At 46.0% G+C, this 19,977-nt stretch overlaps 1 protein-coding gene across 1 annotated transcript in view; it reads left to right on the forward strand.

The window, feature by feature from the left end:
• Nucleotides 1-19,977, forward strand: part of sli (slit guidance ligand) — a 332,159-nt gene that overhangs the window by 149,040 nt on the left and 163,142 nt on the right. Inside the window, exon 5 of the mRNA XM_037426601.2 lies at nt 15,564-15,635. Coding sequence (XP_037282498.2) covers nt 15,564-15,635 — 72 coding nt within the window. The remainder of the gene's footprint in view (nt 1-15,563; nt 15,636-19,977) is intronic.

The raw sequence follows: 19,977 nt of genomic DNA on the forward strand, positions 1-19,977 counted from the left end.
TCAAAAAGTCCGTCAAAAATAATTTTCTCGAATAACCTTACTTGTGATCGTTTACCTGTTTGACTCGTTTGTTCTTCAGTTCTTTTTATACCATGTTGCGTGTTTTGGCTTGATTTGTGATGTAAAAGGGTATTTTGATGTCGGTATATTGTAATAATTTTCTGTTGCCTGTATAAATTTTACCGTCCAGTTGTATCGACAAGCCGAGGGTCCCACTAAAGTCTCTGGCTCTGGGATCCTCGTCTGTATATCCTAGATTTTGTACCTTGTTTTTGGAAATGATAAAACTTGAAACTTGAAACCAGTCCAATGAGAACAGTTTGCAGAATAAAATTTGCGCCAATAAAGCGTGTGCAGTTATTTAGTAGCTTTATTAGACAGCATTCGGTGACTAAATTTTTGGTCATCAACGTTTGTTGGTTAATTCTAATTCGCCGTTCGTAGATAAGTTCTCGACAAGTCGGCTGTAAATGAATTGAAATTCCTTGTATTAGTGCCGACTTAAGCTCAGCGCACAATAAAGCAATCACGAGGACACATAACCAATCTACGCCTTGAAGATGATTACACAGGTTTCGTCAGCAAACGAAATGACGCTCCGACAGCGTTAAGAACATCAACAGCCAGCAGTGAAACGCTGTGTGATAAGAATAGCATAGAATTAAGCGCCATAAGTAACTTTCGTATAAATCAGCCATGTATGCATTGTTGGAACACGTGAAGGAAACGCCGCGTACAATTTCTTTCAGAGAAAATAAAATCTCCTGCATTATAGCACAGATAAAGGTGTGTCTTTATGTCCGTGTGACAATCTTTGACAAACATCAAGCATGGAGGCGAGCGCGGATACGACTAATCGTGCGGCCGGCGGTGCACAGCGAGTGATTTACGAGTACGATGAAAGAACCGTGCCTGCCAGCGGTCTCGTCGCTGTAAGTATACATATATCTACGTCAACTCGGTAATACGACGCGAACAGTGGACACCTACCTATTGTTCATTTGTGTCTAAAATAATGACGACGAAAATTCCACACGATTCGCATGTCGCCATCGCCGGTGATTGTTTAACCGTACTCCTCGTAAGCCTAGCAACGCCGTCGGCAAGCCGACACGGTGGCATTGGCGGGGCTCCTGGCTGCTTCGTCGGCTTTTCTGCATAATCGACCCTGCTATGTTTGTGTTTGCGGACTCGTGCACCAATACTGTGAACGCTAGTTCGGCCGACGCGGTCAAGCGTGAGTTGATTATTCGTATTCTCTGACTGGAGGGATGTTGAAGATCCGATGGATTCATATTAAAAGATCGGCACGCTTCGGTGCTTAGAATTAGACAACGTAAGTTTTCGCGCACAACGCTGTCAATGTTTATTGTTTTTTCACGCTGAGCAGAATTCTCCCACCGGTACTACTTGGGAGGTCAAAATACTCTGTCTCTCTATATCCGACAGTTATTTCTCTGCAGCGTACCGCGGTGGTCAGTGTTGGCGCTGTTTTACTTTGAAATAGTAATGCGTATGTATTGCATGCCCAATATACTGTGTTCTTCAGTGCTGATTATGTTGGAATAAGCATGAAATACAATCCACAAGAGCAGGGGCGCCATTTTTTTTGTCCATTCGTTCAGACGGTTCAAATGTTAGTCCCACGGGAGCTTTCTACGAGGACCGACATTTAAACCAAGTGGAGTAAGTGCCAGGGGGTAACAGCTGAACCCTTGCAGTTGCTCCCGCAGTTAGTCCAAATTTGGTTCAAAATATCTGGCAGCCCATTTAGTCCCCTAAAGTACTAAAGGCATACCCCACTGTAGTCATTTTTGGCTTAAATGCTGGGAGCTTGTCGAAACAGCTATCGCAGAAGTAAGCTGGTTGGGAAGGGCAAACGATACCCAAGAGTCTGAATCTTTACAGGGTGAGGCAAAGCGTGACACTTTGATTTTGCTACCATCTATACCTGATACAAAAACACACTTGGTTCTGTTCTTTCTTTCACTGATAAATGTCGGTGTTGGTGCCTGCCCGTTTATGTTGAAATACTTCAGAATTGTTCCAAGAGTTTGTGCTGAAGAAGAATGCGTGGTGGTTGTCTGTGAGCTCCTGATTACTGACATTGTTTTGGGCAAATGTCTTTTTTTTTCTTTCGTTTTTATCGCACGACTTTGATATATGAGCATGAATTAGAGGCTAAGGGTTGTCATTGTGCTTCTTTAGTGTCGAAAAACCTAATTTTTGTGTTTGTGCCTAAAGCCTATATAAGCTCCTATAAATGCCTATTTGCGAAATCGGGGCCTATATTTACTTCTTCAGTGCTAACCTATAGGAGAGATTGACCCTAGGTGATTATATCCGTCCACTGCGAGACATTCTTCCCTTCTGGCTTTTAGCGGTCTCGCTACATACTCCTATGTTGCCCTTCTCAGCCATGCCGAAACGAAACAGACCCAGGAGCATGTTGATTCGTCAGTGGCCACTTGACTCACTTTGCTCGAAGTAGAGCGTTTCTCTTCGCTTCTTTCGTCCTCTCATTAGTTCTGTATTTTTTCATTTTTTTCTGTCTTTATTCTTTTTTTTCTACCTATTTTATTTCTTGCCCTATTTTTTCGCTTTGTCTTCCTGTTTCTCGCTTGATACTCTCCTTTTTTTCAACTTTTATTTAAAGTGCTCAACAATTAATGTCCTCATCGAGGCGCTTGAAGAACAATAGGAAGAATACTCCTTGGCACGTGCGCTCTGTCAAATGGCTATTCTATGCATGTTATGGCCCCGCTACGCTTTCTTCTTGAATGCGATGGGAGAAACTCACAGGTTTCAACCCGCATCACCTCCAAGACGAAGAACATACTTAGGCTGATATCCAGGGTCTCAAACCGCAGGGGAGAGCTGAGGGGAAGCAATCTCCTTCGGTTCTACCATGTGCTCTCAGCGAGCCACATTAATTACGTGTCATCATCGTTAAACTAGTCTAAACGCGAGGAGAATAAACTCGACACTTTAATGCAGAAAGTATCAAAAGAGTGCTGAGACTTCCCATGAGTACCAACAAGAACAGGTTTATGAGACGTACACAAGAACCTCTCGGAGGTGACTGAGGCACTGACACTAGCTCAGGTTGCGCAGCTGTTTTCCAGAAAAACTGGGCAGCGTCTCCTGCCATGCTATATACGGGCAGTGCGGAACAAAAGATGTTATCACAAACAGTGAACGGTACGTATACGAGGTGGCACCCTTTCCTCAGAACGTTCTTCCGCAATACAAAGTTGGCTGGCGAAAGGCACGGGCGAAGTCCTGCTTAAGTTTGTAGCTAAATCCCCTGAAAAGGTGTTTTTCGTCGATGCGGCGTAGTATGGCCGATCCGATAGCTTTGCAGCATTTGCGGTTAATCATCGCGGTCACGCACTGAACTCTGTTTCCGTCAAGAAGGTACATAAGCAGAGCAGGTAGCGATAGCTCTGGCGATGAAGGACCTTTCGCGTCCTGAGATATCTATATACTCCAGGGCTGCCGTCCAGGCGTTTGACTCGGAAGTGATCTCCAGGGAGGCTGCCACTATTCTCAGGTAAACGAATGTAGGATGCTTTCACATAACGACGTGGTTCCCGTTCCACATGAGCGCAGGGGCTCATCCAACTGTTTCGAACGTCAATGAACTTGGTCATAAGCGTGCGTCAGATGTCACAAGCCGTGGCGGTGAGGGCGGGTCTGGAGGTGGGTTGGCACAGAGCTTCAAGGATCCACTTGGAACATTTAACGAAGTTACTTCTCACTGCCAACTGTCAAGGCGGAGGTACCCCCTCCCGCATTCAAAACTCAACTAGACCACAGTCGTGCGCTCTTCAGATGCTGCAGGCTGGTTCGTTCTTGTCTCGTAGCACGTTTAGGCGCTTTGCTGAAAGCATAAACCCAGGGTGCCCTAGCTGTGGGCAAAATAATTGCACGCTCGTTCACATGCTCTGACAGTGCCTGGCGTTACGTAGCGCAGAGTTCAGAACAGGACCGGAAGGGGGCGCTTAAAAGCTCCGAGCTCTCAGTCTAGCTTTCGGCAGTCCGGAGGCCTGTGAACGGCTGGAGGGCCATGGTCTTCCGCTGCCGGCGTTGGAGTGGCCAGCAACTGCGTTGGACTCTCCTTCGGGGCGTGTCTGATCGGGCTCTTCAGGACTAAATAAAGTTCGTTTAACCGTCAAGAGACGACGTCTTGCAGCCTGACCTCGTATAGTGCTCCTCATTTAAAAGGACAATTCCATGCTCATGTTCAGCAGTTCGTGGCTTTATGCCGTTGTAGACAGTATCATTTTTTTTTTTTTGCTCTGGTACAGGTCGCGCACGTCTTTGTTTTGAAGTTATTTGCGTTTATGTAAAAAAAAAATTCTGTCTATATTTACGACGTTCGATATATCAAACGTTGTTTTACCTGCCTATTTTACACAGCGAAAGCGCTGGCTTCTACATATGACTCACACGGAAGGTGTGAAATTGTAGTCGCTCAAGATTTCGCAGCCGTACTGGAGCATCAGTGCGGCTACGCAAGTGTTTATATTGTTCCTCTTTACTGCTATAGCCGCACTCTGCCGTAAGGTTAGCTTTGTGAGTGCGGTCGGCTAAAAGGCCAATTATAGGAGCGAAGCGCCTGTTAAGCCTGAACCACACTTGTACTCTCTGCTGCCCGAGCGCGCGTGGTACGCGCTCCGGGGATCGCGCATGCGCATATGTCGTAAGCGCGCCCAAACGCTCTGCGTCTGCGGTGATCTGAGTTCGGCCTTCAGATGGCGCGCGTCTTGCTGCGGTGGCTGCGCTTGGCGCTCCGCCGATACGAAACAACGCCATGGCTGTACTCAGACATTGATCTAATCGGCGGGTGGGAACCGATTTAGCTTGCCTTTTCTTTCATTTTCGTGCACATTTTACATTCCTACATACAGGAAAAGTACACTCACAGCCATATGTATTCATTTCTGAGGTCTATTCATATATGTGTTGCCGCAATACATGCATGCATGAGACCGCTTAGCTCTACTTCGCACGACGCGTCGTGCACATCGTATACCGATGCACACCATGCACCCCTAGTGCGTTCTCGTGATCGTCTGGCCATGCTTTGTAGTGCTGAATAGTTTTAAGCGGCAGAACTCGTCGGTCTCGATCACGTCGCGGCGGATTTGGCGTACCTTCAGCGGTGAACTGCGTGTCGTGCGCGTAGCAGCGATGTGCAGTACACTCGGTACGCACTCATGTTTGCCTGGCCGTGATCAGGGGTGTGGTAAGGCTTTGTGTGCCACCACCTGGACTTACGGAGAGTGGTGAAGTTCATATAAACCCCTTCGAGGCTCACAAACAGCTCAGTACGTGGCGCCACCCGCATATTCCCGCCTGCTTGGGATAAGCGCGCGCCGGCGCACGCCTGCACGCGTAGCGTGTGGGTGGAAATCGCCATTCCTCGCGAGTCGCACAATGGGGACGCGCGCTGACGCGCTCCTGCTCGCGCTCGGGCAGCGTACGTGTGATTCGGGCTTTAGTCTAACCATGTCCTGCCTCAGGCGTAACCTGACGCACAGACAAACAGACAGTGGACGGACAGAGACAAAGACGGACGGATATACGGATGGACAGACGTACGGAAAGACAAACAGACAGCCAGACAGGCAGACGTTCGGACAGACGTACGGACAGACAGCCAGACAGACGCTTCTCCCCACTCATCATCATTCACTCCGTGGATATGCTGTGATTTTTTTAATTGGGATATTGGAAAGGAAAAAACGCAACAAACAGGCGTTAAACTGCCATAAAATGGTTTCTTGCCGAGCAAGTGCTTAACTCACTCGCGTTGTGTATTAGTTTTTTTTTGTTTAAAATAGTGCGCACGCGGCTGCAGTGGCCGCATTCGCGAGGGAGGCGGAAACGCTTGAGGCCTGTGTACCTAGGTTTAGGTGCACGTTAAACAACTCAAGGTAGTTTCAATTTTCGGATCCCTTCGCGTCCCTAATAATCCGGTTCTGGGACGTTAAACTTCGTCAGTTATTATTAAACTGTGCACAAGTACAAGGAGGAGAAGTAGAAGGACAGGGAGGCTATTCAAACCAGCTGGCTACCCTGTGCTGGGGAAAGGGTAATGAAATATGGTGGAGGAGAGAAGTTACGAAACGAAATGAAAATGGAAAAGAACAGTGCATTAAATGACACTGCCTGAAGTCTTTTTGTTAGACTAGATTTCCGTAGGAAGCGCAACAACGCTCTCATTGCTTAAATTTCGTGCCGAGGACAAGGGATTATCTAGATACCTATAGAGAGAAGACATCCTGAAAGGCTCCCTACAGTGCATTCAGCACAAGATTCTGAAATTGATATAAGAACTATTCACTATGGGTCCATAATCTTTTGCGCATCATCGTCACTACTCGGTCGGCGCTGCAGCGAGGTTGTTCGGTGTCCCCATGGATGTCCTCCAGAGACGCGCCAGCCATATAGTTTCTTAATATACACTAGAGGAAACACTGGCGCTAGTGTCTTTGGGAGCTGCAACACACGGTGCTTCAGCGAGCATGGGAATGATGGGTAGTACACACATTTGTCTAATTTTCATACTTCTGGCCTGCTTTTGGCTCCGTGTGTGTTCGTGTGGCTTGGAGCTGTTTTCTTACGAAACAAGGATTAGCAAATGTTCAGCGGTTGCGCTTCACCATTTTATTTTTTTAGACTTACTTTCCAAATCGGCTCACAAAGCTCAAAAGGGTTCAATATTTCTTTCAAAACAAAATCGAAACACAGCAATAAACGAAGCCGCAAGTACGATTCGCCACCCGCAAGTACGAAGACTAGGCAAATGTGTGTACTACCCATCATTCCCATGGTCGCTGAACGATCGCAGCGCCGGAGTGCCCTGTAGTTAATTTTGAGAAACTCTATGGCGCCAGCAAATGGGGAAAAAATTTTCACTGAAATGCGCTTCACTAATGCGTGTTGAAAGCAGTTGTGCAGCACCACACCACCAGGCTCTTTTAGATTTACCCCCGTATTCTAGAACGTCCCTTCACTCAACGCTTCACCTTCACTTGAGAAAGCCGATGGGAGCGCCGTCTCTAGGCACGGAAGGTCACTGCATATCAGCGATAGTCTGCTGCAATTCTTGAGCAGCGCAGCGTCATTTTCAAGCCGAGCTGTGGCGTAGTGCTCAACGCTGTCAAGTGAAGGGTGAAAGTCGAGTCGAGGAGCGTTTGTGAATACGGGGGTTATTGCGTGAAATACTGAGAAAAGGTTCAGGGTGACTGCGCGCGTGCTCACGAGGTGCCTAAAGCTATATGCTCTGTCTCATACATCAGGTGCAACGCTGTGAAGGCTAGCGAGACTTCTTGCAATGAATGCGTTCGCACTAAGAAATAGCGCCATGATTTTTCCATCTGAGACTTGATTTCATCCCCTCTTTGGGCTCAGAAATAAATGAAGATGCCTTGTGTTTCGTAAATAAAGACACCTCGTCATACGGCTATGTATAGGCTGTTCTGTATTATTTAGCGTGTGCTTGTTGTCATTTCTGCATGTTTTATTTGTAGCCTTTCGCGGCGCTGTTCGTACGCGTTCGTGCTCGTCTCGCACGAGCGTTTACAGCGATGAAAGCCGAGTGTGAAACCCGCGAATTCACACATATTACTGATCAAACTCCTTGCATAGCTTCCACAGCGTTGCACCTGATGTATAAACGGAGTACAGGAATTGTGATTGCCTGAGCTCGTCTGTTGCGCGTAACGAGAGGGTTCCTGCGTCGAGGTAGTCCTTATTTGCGTCTAAGCTGTGTATGAGACAACTTAGACTTAAAGCGGGGGAGGGGATGCAGTAAGTTAGGTGGGGTTATGAGATTAAAAAGTTTGCAGGTGTCAAGTGGCAGCATCAAGCACAGGGCCGAGTTGACTAGTGGAATATGGGAGAGGCCTTCGTCCTCCAGTTGGAGTAGTCAGGCTGATGATGATGATGATGATGATGTATATGACATGTTTTCTCTGAGCAGATTGTATTTCGGAGCAAAAGCCTCCGTCAGGCTATTTATATAACATTTGGTTTTTGAATAGTTTATTTCTAGTATATGTACAGAGAAATAAAATCCTCAAACCTCAACTACTTGGACGAGTACATCGCTCTGCGTAACACAGCAAAACCACGTGGCTGCGACTGAATTAGTTGGTTTTTTTTTTCATGCTTATGTGGACGTATAATTATAAAATGCTGATAATGGTGCGATGTGCTCTCACTTTTTTACTGTGTTTCATGCTGTTCCAATTATTGTGCCGTTTTTTCTCATTTTTTTCTTTTATGTTAATAAGGGATAATATTGTAATAATGCACTTACTTTACTGTATTTAAATGTATCGGCTGCGACGGAATGAGTTCGTTTTTTTTTTTTTCATGTTTCTGTGTACGTGTTTGAAAATGCGTATTATCGTGCGAAATAGTCACATTTTTTTGTTAGTATTCAAGCTGCAATGGTTTTCTGCGGATGCAATGATAGAGTTATTGAACATGTCTCCAAATAGTCTTGTACTAATTAGTTTTCAGTGTATTATTAGATTTTTGCTTTGTCCTCTCCTTCATGACTGTTTTCGTGTGACACTTTGATGTCTGTTCCTTCTACAGTGATCTCTAATGTGATCGGCAGTATTGGTGAATAAACAAACAAACAATAAATAAATAAATAAATAAATACGTAAATAAATAAATTAGTGAACAAATAAATAAATCTATTCATTAAAGTGTTCTGGCTGTCCTAAGTAATGAAGCGAATCTACGACTCTCCACGGTGGTCTAGTGGCTAAGGTACTCGGCTGCTGACCCGCAGGTGGCGGGATTGAATCCCGGCTGTGGCGGCTGCATTTCCGATGGGGGCGGAAATGTGGTAGGCCCGTGTACTCAGATTTGGGTGCACGTTAAAAAACCCAGGTGGTCGAAACTTCCAGAGCTCTCCACTACGGCGTCTCTCATAATCGTGTGGTGGTTTTGGGACGTTAAACCCCAACAACTAACTAACTGAAGCAAATCTATCGGTCTCACATGCTGCACACTGTCGTTGACTTTCGTGATATCTAACGTTAAAAAGCGGAATATTGTTTAATATTGGACAAGTTGTACTGTACTTTAGAGATCAACGTGCGCACACCAAAAGAATCAACCACGCCTGATTTCCCATTTGAAATGGACTCAGTGTCAATCTGTCCGGAATTCGGTGATCTACACGGCTTTGTAAAATTATTTCGTCGAATTTTACTAGATTCGATGAGAGTGCTATAGTCCTTATATTCTTAAAGTAAAGACTGTGCCTTGCTTTTTTGAATTATGGAATCGCTTTCTCAACTCCATTCAAGTGGTATCCGAGAATTTTCAATTAAGTTATTAACAGATTCAAATATTTAGGGCTAGTTGAGCTTTCGAAGTTAATCATTAGGTGCAAGTTAGCAGCCATGAGAAAGTATACCATGGAGATAATTGAGCATGCTGTAAAAAGCGGAAGAAGCGTAAACGTTATGAAGGCAAACTTGTGTAAAGGCAACATCGGATGTATGCATTAAGGAACAAGGAAGGCAGTATGTTGTAACAGTATAGATAGGATTGGCGAGTTGGCGGAGGAGTTCTACAGAGAGCTGTACAGAAGCTGAAACAATCAGTATGATATCGTAAAAAGCAACAATAGCCCATAGGAACTTCACATTCTACTTGTATTGACAGGGGAAGTAATGAAAGCCCAAGAAGGAATGAAAAGAGGCAAAGCCGCAGATGAGAATGAAGCAACAATGGACCTCCTGAAAAATGGTGAAGAAATTGCGTTACAAAACCGCCCACCTTAAATACGAAATGTCTCTTGAAGGGAAGGGTAACAGCATCTTGGAAGAATTCCATCATAATAATCCATCAGAAAGGAGACGTCAAGGACTTGAAAAATTACAGGCCAATCAGCTTACTGTTCGTTCTGTGTAAACTATTTACAAAAACAATAGCGTATACAATTAAGGCGACATTAGAGTTCAATCAACTAAAGGACTAAGCAGGATTTCGTTCAAGCTCTCCACTATAGACTGCATTCATACTATCAATCAAGTAATAGAAAAATGCGCGGAATACAACCGACTCCTATACATAGCATTCATAGATTACAAGAAGGAGTTTGACTCAGTCGAGACATCAGCAATAATGCAGGGACTACGGAATCAGGTCATCGATGAACACTACGTAAACATACCGGAAGAAATCTACATTGGATCCACAGCCACCATATTTTTCCATAAAAAAGAAAAAAAAAACGACAGTATCCCAATAAGGAAGGGTGTAAGTCACGGAGACACGATCTCTCCAGTGCTATTCACCGTGTGTTTACAGTAGGTTTTCAGGGTCCTAGATTGGGAGGAGTTACTGTGAGGGTTAAGGGTTAATGGACAGTACCTTAGTAACACGTACCGCTGATGACATTGCCTTGATGAGTAACTTAGAGGACAAATTACAGCTCATGATTACTGCAATAGACAAGGAAAGTAGAAGAGTAGGTATGAAAATAGTGTGCACAAAACTAAAGTAATGTGCAACAGTCTCGGCAGACAATATGATTTTGCTATTGGTGGAGAGACGCTAGAACTTGTAAAGCAATGTCTACTTAGGACAGGTAGCAACCGTGGAGCCGAACCATGAGAGTGAAATAACTAGAAGAATAAGGATGGGGTGGATCACATTTGTCAAGCATTCTCAAATTATGAATGGATATCTGCCGCTAACGCTCAAGAGGAACGTATATAACAGCTGAATCTTGCCGGTACTTACCTACGGAGCAGAAACCTGGAGGCTCTCAAAGAGGGCTCAGCTTAAATTGAGGACGACGCAGCGAGCGATGGAAAGGAAAATGATAGGTGTAACCTTAAGAGACAAGCAGAGTGGGCCAGGGAACACATCGGAGTTGAGGATGTCATTGTCGAAATCAAGAAGTGGACATGGGCCGGGTACCTATCGCGTAGGCAGGATAACCACTGGGGATTAAGGGTAAAACCCCTGTCACACGTGGCAGCTTAAGTGCACTTGGAGCGAGTGTACTTACGCTCACGAAATGTCATTTTTGCGGTTCGCTGCTACACCAGAAAGCTAAGTGTACTTTGGAAAGGATGGCACTGGCAATTGACGAATTAGTACCACCACGTATATTTGTTATTTTGCGCCTGTGTCTCATCGTCGGACCACGTTGTCTTCGTGGAAGTGGCACCTGTGGCACGTGCCATTATAAATGACTAGAGGACAACTCACCTACACATGTACAAGTGTGTCTGGAAGTAAACAACGCAACGGGCGCAGCCATTCCTGTGCATGTACTGCCGTATTCCCCTAGCGGACGTGGCCGCAAGCTGCCAGAGGGTAAGAGTAGTGAGATTTTTTGTTGTATTTTGACTTGCTTTAATACACAGCAGTATTCGTTATAGCCAAAACAATAGTTTGAAAATAGAATGAGTGCCGCTTGAGGCAATATCTTATTTCTGTGCAAGTCACTTGTACCGAGGCTACACTATTCGATGCAGCGTAGTAAAGTTGGGGAACACACTATTCGGCAAGTGTACTTTGCAGCGAGTTAGACTAAGCTATCTCGTGGGAAAGTGCAGAAATGACACCCGCGGCTAAGTGTACGCGCCCAAAGGACACTTAAGTTGCCTCGCGTGACAGGGGTATTACACACTGGATTCCCAGAGAAGGAAAACGCGCGAGGAGGAGACAGAACGTTGGGTGGGCCGATGGGAATAAAAAGTTTGCAGGTATGTAGCAGAAAGTACAAAATCGAGTTGATTGGCGGAACATGAGCGAGGCTTTTGCCCGGCAGTGGGCGTAGTCAGGCTGATGATGATGATTATGTACTTTCGAGTAGGCCAAGGGGTAAATTTCATGCACTGTTTATATTACGGACGTCGTCCTACCATCAATACCGCAGCGTTCTTACTACATTTTTGATTTCTGCAGCTATGAGCTCTTCAAAATCCTCATCCCTATGAGGGGGGCTGGAGTTGGCATAAGAGAACAGTCGCGAAGCGTATTTCTAGGTCCTGAGCAATATCTCAGTTTACCTGGTGTTGATGCCACAGACTTCACGTTTTTAGTACCTAGAGAACTTTCTTGGTTCTCAGAAATCGAAATAGTGGTTCTCTATTTGCCATCTTTGGAAGAAGCTCACATCGTTTTCTGTCAAATTTGTCCTTCGCATTGACAACGGTATTCTTGAATATAGCATCCGCATGCTTATAATCACTCCAGTTGCGTAAGCACTGGTTAAAATAATTATTTCTATGCAGCTTTTCCTAACTAACCAATAAACCTGTGAGCAGTTCGCATTCCACCAAGGGTTTGTGGAATGCGGACTACAGGCATCTTGGAGCTCTGCATGGTGAATTTAGAATTCTTCAACGAGTCTTGTAGCCCCGCCGTGGTGGTCTAGTGGCTAAGGTACTCGGCTACTGACCCGCAGGTTGCGATATCGAATCCCGGCTGCGGCGGCTGCATTTCCGATGGAGGCGGAAATGTTGTAGGCCCGTCTGCTCAGATTTGGGCGCACGTTAAAGAACCCCAGGTGGTCGAAATTTCCGGAGCCCTCCTCTACGGCGTCTCCCATAATCATATGGTGGTTTTCGGACGTTAAACCCCACATACCAATCAACGAGTCTTCTAATACTTCGCTTAATTTGATGGCGTCTGGTACACTGCCATCTGTTTGGTTAGGTATACGAAGCCGCCCGTAATAATTTCTCAAATGTGCAAAAATATACATGCGCAACCGATAGTCTAATCACGGAAATCACTGAACATACCACCTCAGACATTGTAGGTATATGGTCGCCACTTGTGCCTCAGTTAATCGCAGACCATGATGAGATAGACAGGTTAACCCTATATAGGGAAAGTCAGGTCAAGCACGAAATATGACCTATTGCACAAAAAATAGGAGTTCTTTTCTTCGTCCTCTTCATTTCTATGCGCCCCGCCACGGTGGTCTAGTGGCTAAGGTACTCGGCTGCTGACCCACAGGTCGCGATATCGAATCCCGGCTGCGGCGGCTGCATTTCCGATGGAGGCGGAAATGTTGCAGGCCCGTGTGCTCAGATTTGGGCGCACGTTAAAGAACCCCAGGTGGTCGAAATTTCCGGAGCCCTCCTCTACGGCGTCTCTCATAATCATATGGTGGTTTTGGGACGTTAAACCTCACATACCAATCAACGAGTTTTCGAATACTTCGCTTAATTTGATGGCGTCTGGTACACTGCCATCTGTTTGGTTAGGTATACGAAGCCGCCCGTAATAGTTTCTCAAAGGGGCAAAAATATACATGCGCAACCGATAGTCTAATCACGGAAATCACTGAACATACCACCTCAGACATTGTAGGTATATGGTCGCCACTTGTGCCTCAGTTAATCGCAGACCATGATGAGATAGACAGGTTAACCCTATATAGGGAAAGTCAGGTCAAGCACGAAATATGACCTATTGCACAAAAAATAGGAGTTCTTTTCTTCGTCCTCTTCATTTCTATGCGCCCCGCCACGGTGGTCCAGTGGCTAAGGTACTCGGCTGCTGACCCGCAGGTCGCGATATTGAATCCCGGCTGCGGCGGCTGCATTTCCGATGGAGGCGGAAATGTTGTAGGCCCGTGTGCTCAGATTTGGGCGCACGTTAAAGAACCCCAGGTGGTCGAAATTTCCGGAGCCCTCCTCTACGGTGCCTCTCATAATCATAGTGTGTTTTTTGACGTGTAACCCCACAAATCAATCAATTCATTTCAATGCCACTGGTACGTAGCAATAGAAATTGTCAATCATCTATTGCGCATAGCCGCGTACCGTGGCCCTTGATATTTGCTTAAGTACCTGTCGTGTTTGGCGCAAAGGTTTTGTTGACGTACACGACGGGATTTCGGTGGTATTCATGTCGTGACCAGGCTGACTTATTCGCCGAACCCTCTTACCCTCCACGCTAATTTACGTTTATCCCATGTTAAGCAGGCGATCATGAGTGTATCCAGATTTGGGCTGCTTGATAGATAGAGAAGTACGTAGATAGAAACGTTCTAAGTGCCTGCAGTCCGCGAAGAAATAATATTTTTAGAGTTGTCAGTGCTGACGGCGATACCAGCGAAAAAGAAAACATTGCAATAGTGAGCGCTGATTTCTTTTTTAAATAATTTATTTGCAATCAGCTTGCAGGTCGAACCTATACGGTACTATTTACGCCATATCGACCACTGTATGAAGGTGCTTCAAAGTCTGGTGTCGCCGAAGTGCCAGTGTTGTCAATCCACGCTTGTTATCATGAGAGGGTGGTTCTGTTTGCCGGGCGTATGACGATACGCCGAAAAGTTATGTAGGTGATACAATGTACCACCTACATTATGCGTCGTAAATCGTTTGTCTTGTAAATGCAATATTCAGTGCTGTTGCTTATTTGTCTTTGGTGCTAAGGACCACGCTATGATAACTGCATTGCTTATTTTATTGCACATTTCGCTGTATCAGTGGTATTCGGTTGAAGATAATTTCGTGTTTTTTCAACTTTTATGTGAAAGCTGTTTAATGTTGTAGTAACCGCTGTATTTTTGCGCATAGTTATAAATTATATATCGAAGACTGTAGTTTTCATAGCTGTGGCATTTTCTGTCGGTTGAAAGTAATCGTAATGCTTTTTTAATTAAGTGTGTTTCAAATAATTTAGTGCCTTTGCGAATACGGTTCCTAAATACAAAAGAATATTCCAATGGATTCTTATTTGAATTTGATTCGGAGAGACTACTGAAACATTCGTATTGGATTCAGTTCTAAAATTCACTGTTTGCACACCCCTAGCGAAGCATATAGACGGAAGGAATACTTCTTGGAGTTTCATTATTATTTTAGGTAGAATTCATATGCTACTATAATGGGGCATGTATCATGAAGATGTGACGAATTCGAATGCAAGCTTGCGTAGTTTTCATGCAGCGTCTGTCGGTAAAAAGGCACTGATGAACGTAAATCCTGGCAAAATGGATAACTTACATCATGGTCGAAAGCAATGCTACAGTGGTTTGGTAGCCATTGAAAGATTACCAAGCGGGATCAGGTGGTTCACAATTTAAAGGCTTAGCTAGGAGAAGCAGCCAGTTCTACTGCTGTTAGTCTTACGAATTGCGAACTTTGTCCTTTCGAATGTGTGCGTCGGGCTGCCGAAGAAGTGCTTGGCAGTAGAAAACCGCCGGTGCACAAGTGCGCACATTTCGCCTCGCTGACTTTCCTCGTCAGCGGAATTCGAGGAAGAGATGTCTGGACGCCAGGTATTGACCGTCCGCTGAACGAGACACCATGCGGGGATTGAAGGCCTCAAGGCAGACTTGAACTGCAATCAAAGTACCAAGGACACATTTAAGGCACCTTATTCAGTTTTCTCGACTTTATCTATCCTTCTTACCTGCCTAAACGCCACGTATATCTTTTTTACTGAAAGCAATATGCGAACTAGTGGAAAATTGCGCTTGGTGAAGTCATTTGAGGGCGTAGTCGGGCTTAAAAAAGGTGCATTTTCTCCTTCTCTCTTTGCAGAGACCTCAGCCACAACAAGCTTGCTGCACTGGGAGATAAGATGCTCCGGACTGCCACGCTACTCAAGAATCTGTAAGTATCATATATGCCGACTGCTGTCAATGAAGAGCAGTTGCTGTAGTCAACTGACAAGCCATCCAACCTTGAGTGAGATCAACATCGAATAGGGCACTGGAGTTTGAAATGTACACGTCTTCAAGAAAGCTATGTCTGGCTGGATTATAGAAGCTGAACTGGCACCAGCCACATCTTAAGGTACAGCCGAATTTTCGACATCATTTCGCTCCCTTGCTCAGAGGTTGACTGCATCGGTTGTGAAATCGGCGTTGTTTTTTCTCGCCTCACGTGAATTCCTCCTTAATGTCGTGTCTCGAGGGTCGTGCGCGGCAGATGAACAGCACGCGCTGCTGCCCGCTAGGAAGGCACCAAAAGGGCGTCGAAATATCAGGTCTGTCTGATCAGAACTGCTGCTGGTACCAGTTCGGCATCTTGGACACTGAAGGTCTATCAGTTAATACCGGTAAGGTTAGAAGGGCTCTCTCCACAAGGTGTGCCCCGTAGGAAATGGATGTGAGAAAGTGGCATGACAGACTATTTGAGCAAAGACGGATGGGATATACGTTTAAGAAGCTTGCAATACTTTGCTAAATGTCATAAAACTTAATAGGTTTCGATTGAGTTATAAGAAAGCATCAGTATCATATTAGTACATGAGATGGGAAACGTAAAATATTTGAAAACTATTGACCGATCAGCTTAATTTCAGTATACTGCGAAATATTCGCGCAGGTACTTTGAAATATAATAGCAGGCAGACTTGACTTTAATCAACTCACAACGCAACCTCTCTTCGGAAAAGGGTACACTTCAGTGGATATGAAGCATATGCTCGATCGAGTGATTGAGGAACCTGCTGAATGAAAGCGAACTCTTTTATGTGGCTTCGAGACTAGGAGAAAATATAAACACGATGCAGCCGACGAACCAAAGTTCACGTTTCGCACCTTGACCCGAGAATCTATACAAGAGTACATAGGTTATTTACTGAGAGGCCAATTTCATAATGCAACATGAATTCACCGAAGAATAATGGTGCACACACGGTTGACTTTCCCAGCTCAGAGCGAGCAACTTGCGGCTGTCTCTGGAACGGCTGGCGTACAACCGTTTCACATATGTGTGGCCGATAGTCGCAACGCCCGTGACAAAATGCGGGAAGAAACAGCAACTGCTGCTGTGATTACAAATGAGCCATGTCACACGCCTTTCTTCCTCGATATCATCACAAAAAATAGTAAGCGATAAATGTGCTATTGTCTAATTTGTTTTTCTACTTTAATATCAAACGTGCTTATCAGCATCGGCTTTAGATATCCCCTTCAGTTAAAAATTATAATATAGTGTTTTAAGACCTCGAAACTTGGGACTTTTCTCTTCAAATATGGTGCAGATCATAACGCAATCTACCTTGACACTCGTAATATTCTAAGGCACTGTTTTTTTTATGATTGTTGACAGCTCCCTGTGGTGGAGCATCTGAGAACATAATCAAGGTGAAAGCTGTTCGTTGGAAACAAACACACAAAACTTCTAATGGAAACTGAAAGGAAAATCACTTAGTAAGAGGTATTAGTTTAAAAACTCTACGCATCTTCATGGAGTGAATGATGACGAGGGGGCGAAGCTAGGTCATGGCTACGTGTAAGTCGCCGACTATAGTATAAAGGACGGATGGACGGCCCAGATGGTTTTTCACAGCTGTGTAGGAGGTGTGATACGAGTGTACAACGTATCACATCGTTGGTACATCTTTGGACACCGGACAAAACTCGACCGTAATAAGCTTCGCCTCTAAATATTCAGTACACACAATAAAACGTTTAGAAAAACAAGGAGAACGTGAATTCGGGACATTAAACTGAGCGCTACCTTGGTGGTTGCTTGCTGGGCTAGTAGGATCATTTCAACACATGTAGCAGCGCATAATTGGAAAGGATGACACAAACAGTGTAACGAGCGTCTGTGTTGTCCTGTCTGACTGTGTCGTCCTTTCCAGTCTTACGCGCTGTACGGAGCGATACAGTTCGGAACGGATCGGTGGCGAAGCGGTGGAAGAAATGATGGTGAATATCACCGAATCGTCGACGGGCCGGCGGGTGAATGCGCAACCGAAACGCAGTGACTCCGGCTTGTGAAGTGGGCGTGCGAAAGCTGGCCACGACGAGGCCAACGCTGGTCGCTTGGCTAACACGAAAGAAGTTGGCTACGCTGGCTTCACGTTCAGATAAAGTGGCGTCCCGGTCAGGTGACTGAGCGCAGCTCAAGCCTACTGCTGTCCCTGTACCCACAGCATGGTATCAGAAGCCCACAAGCACCCAAATCCGCACTGTGGTCCGGCCGGATGAGGTGTCGAAGGCTCGCGACCACTGCTCGTCTTCAGCGCCCGGTCTGGTGAACGAAATTCCACCCGCTTCGCTTTCTCGAACTCTCCCTCGATCTTCAATGCGCCAGATTTTCAGAAGCACTGACAAAAAATTTCGAACGTGAGGTAAAGAGATAGCTATATGTGGATACATACACAACATCGATGAAATACCAAAGGCAAATTTAGCCTAACACATAATTAAGGTCAATTTTAAAGTGCTTGCTGCGCGACTGAGCGAGATGTGGAGCTTCTAGAGACGCTGACATCAATGTGATGGCTATGTAAACAAACCTATACGTCACGAGTTTGGGTTGACTGGTTGCTGGCACGTGCCTTACGCTGAGCTATACCTGCGATTTCTTCCTTGCTTCCTCCGTGCTCGCTGCTTTGCGTGTGCTGGCGTTGCTTTGTAGTCAGTGCGGCACCCCCTCGCACATGCTCTCGCGCTTCCCGCCTACGTCACAATTTTGCTTCGTAACGCAGCTGGCAGTGTTTACCTTGACATCAGAACTGCTCGTATACCCAGCTCAGTGTCTCTTTGAAACCGAAACTGTGGCTGGGCGCTCTAAAAACTTCTTCAAATAGCCGTCGCGCGCTCACACAGCTGAGTTTTCCAGTGGTCATAAATGGTCCATTACATACATATGGCAGAAAAGAACAGTGCTAATATTTTGTGTGAGTGCTTATCATCAGTAAAGGGGCACGAGGCGCCTAATAAATGAACTTTTCAATAGTTAGCAAGTAGTGCTAAATTACTCGGTAGTTCCCTAACCACGCTCGCGCTTGCGATTGGTCTGTGAAGGGATCGTGGCACGCGACCTGAGCCGTGGGGATAAACCACAGGAGAAGAAGCGGGCATTGTCTGTGGGACACCGTTCGAAGCAGGTCGAAGAAGTGAGCGTATCATGGGAGAAGAGTGCGGTGGTTCCAAGGCGCAGCACCTAGAGTCGGGGTTGACGTCGGCGATGAACAGAAAAGGCCACTACGGACTTGCAGCATCCTCGTTGCAATGGGTCCCGGAGCTTTTGCAACGCTCCACCTTCGCTGGCAGGACGGCTGCGACCCACAGGAGAGTCCCCAGAACGTCGCATTGTGAAATGGGTTACAGACTACGCACTTGGAACAAGGGACCGAGCTTGGCCTAACCTGTCCGCTTCCGTGTTCCTGAGGTAACGCGGCACATTGCCGGTGCATGTGGGAAAGGGAACAATAAAGTTATGCGCAACCTGGGCATCGAGGAGCTATGTTTGAGTTGTAATGACTGAGTCGGCATCGTGATGGTACAATATCGCTTGTAGCGTGCGAAAGGCTACCTCTAGCGCGCGTTCGAGCTTTGTGTGGTAAGGGGTATTGGCGTTTATCGTTACGGTGAGATATGATTTCGTGGAAGAGTCGTTAAACAGTGTGTCTGGGCCCAGCTCATCGGTGGCTGATTGATCGTCGCGGCGGAGGAGTTCTCGCGCTCGATCATGAGCCGTTTCATTGAGCTTGGATTGGCGTGAGTGGACGTCTTTTGTCCATTTGTGCAGGGCTCCAGGAGGAGTCGTGCGAGCCCGTGTGCTCGCGCGTTTGTAAAACGTGGGCTGCTTCACGCCTCACATTGGCGCTTTCGTAAACCCGAGTGGCGACGCGCGGGTCTGTGAAGACGCTGGTGTGCGAGCGGTCAGTCACTGATAAAGCTATATTGACCTGCTCGGCTATGGCGCTCGTTGCTATAGCCTAACCGAGGTGGCTTCCATGGTTGCGAAGGTGAAAGAGGTAGCGTATTGCGCCGCATTGACGAATACGGCAGAGCAGCCATTCGCGGTGGTGCGGTCAAGGAACGCGAGAGCGCGGACGTGTTCTGGGTTGGTTTATATTTGTTGGGAAAAGGCCGACCATGTAGGTATTTCGGACATCTCTAGGGAGGGTTACTGCACGTTTAAGTTAGGGACGGATAGATATGCCTGCCTTGGAGTAAGAGAGGTGTACCACTTCGGCCGTGGTCTG

Source organism: Rhipicephalus microplus, chromosome X (genome assembly GCF_043290135.1).
Source record: "Rhipicephalus microplus isolate Deutch F79 chromosome X, USDA_Rmic, whole genome shotgun sequence".
In the NCBI taxonomy this organism is placed as follows: domain Eukaryota; kingdom Metazoa; phylum Arthropoda; class Arachnida; order Ixodida; family Ixodidae; genus Rhipicephalus; species Rhipicephalus microplus.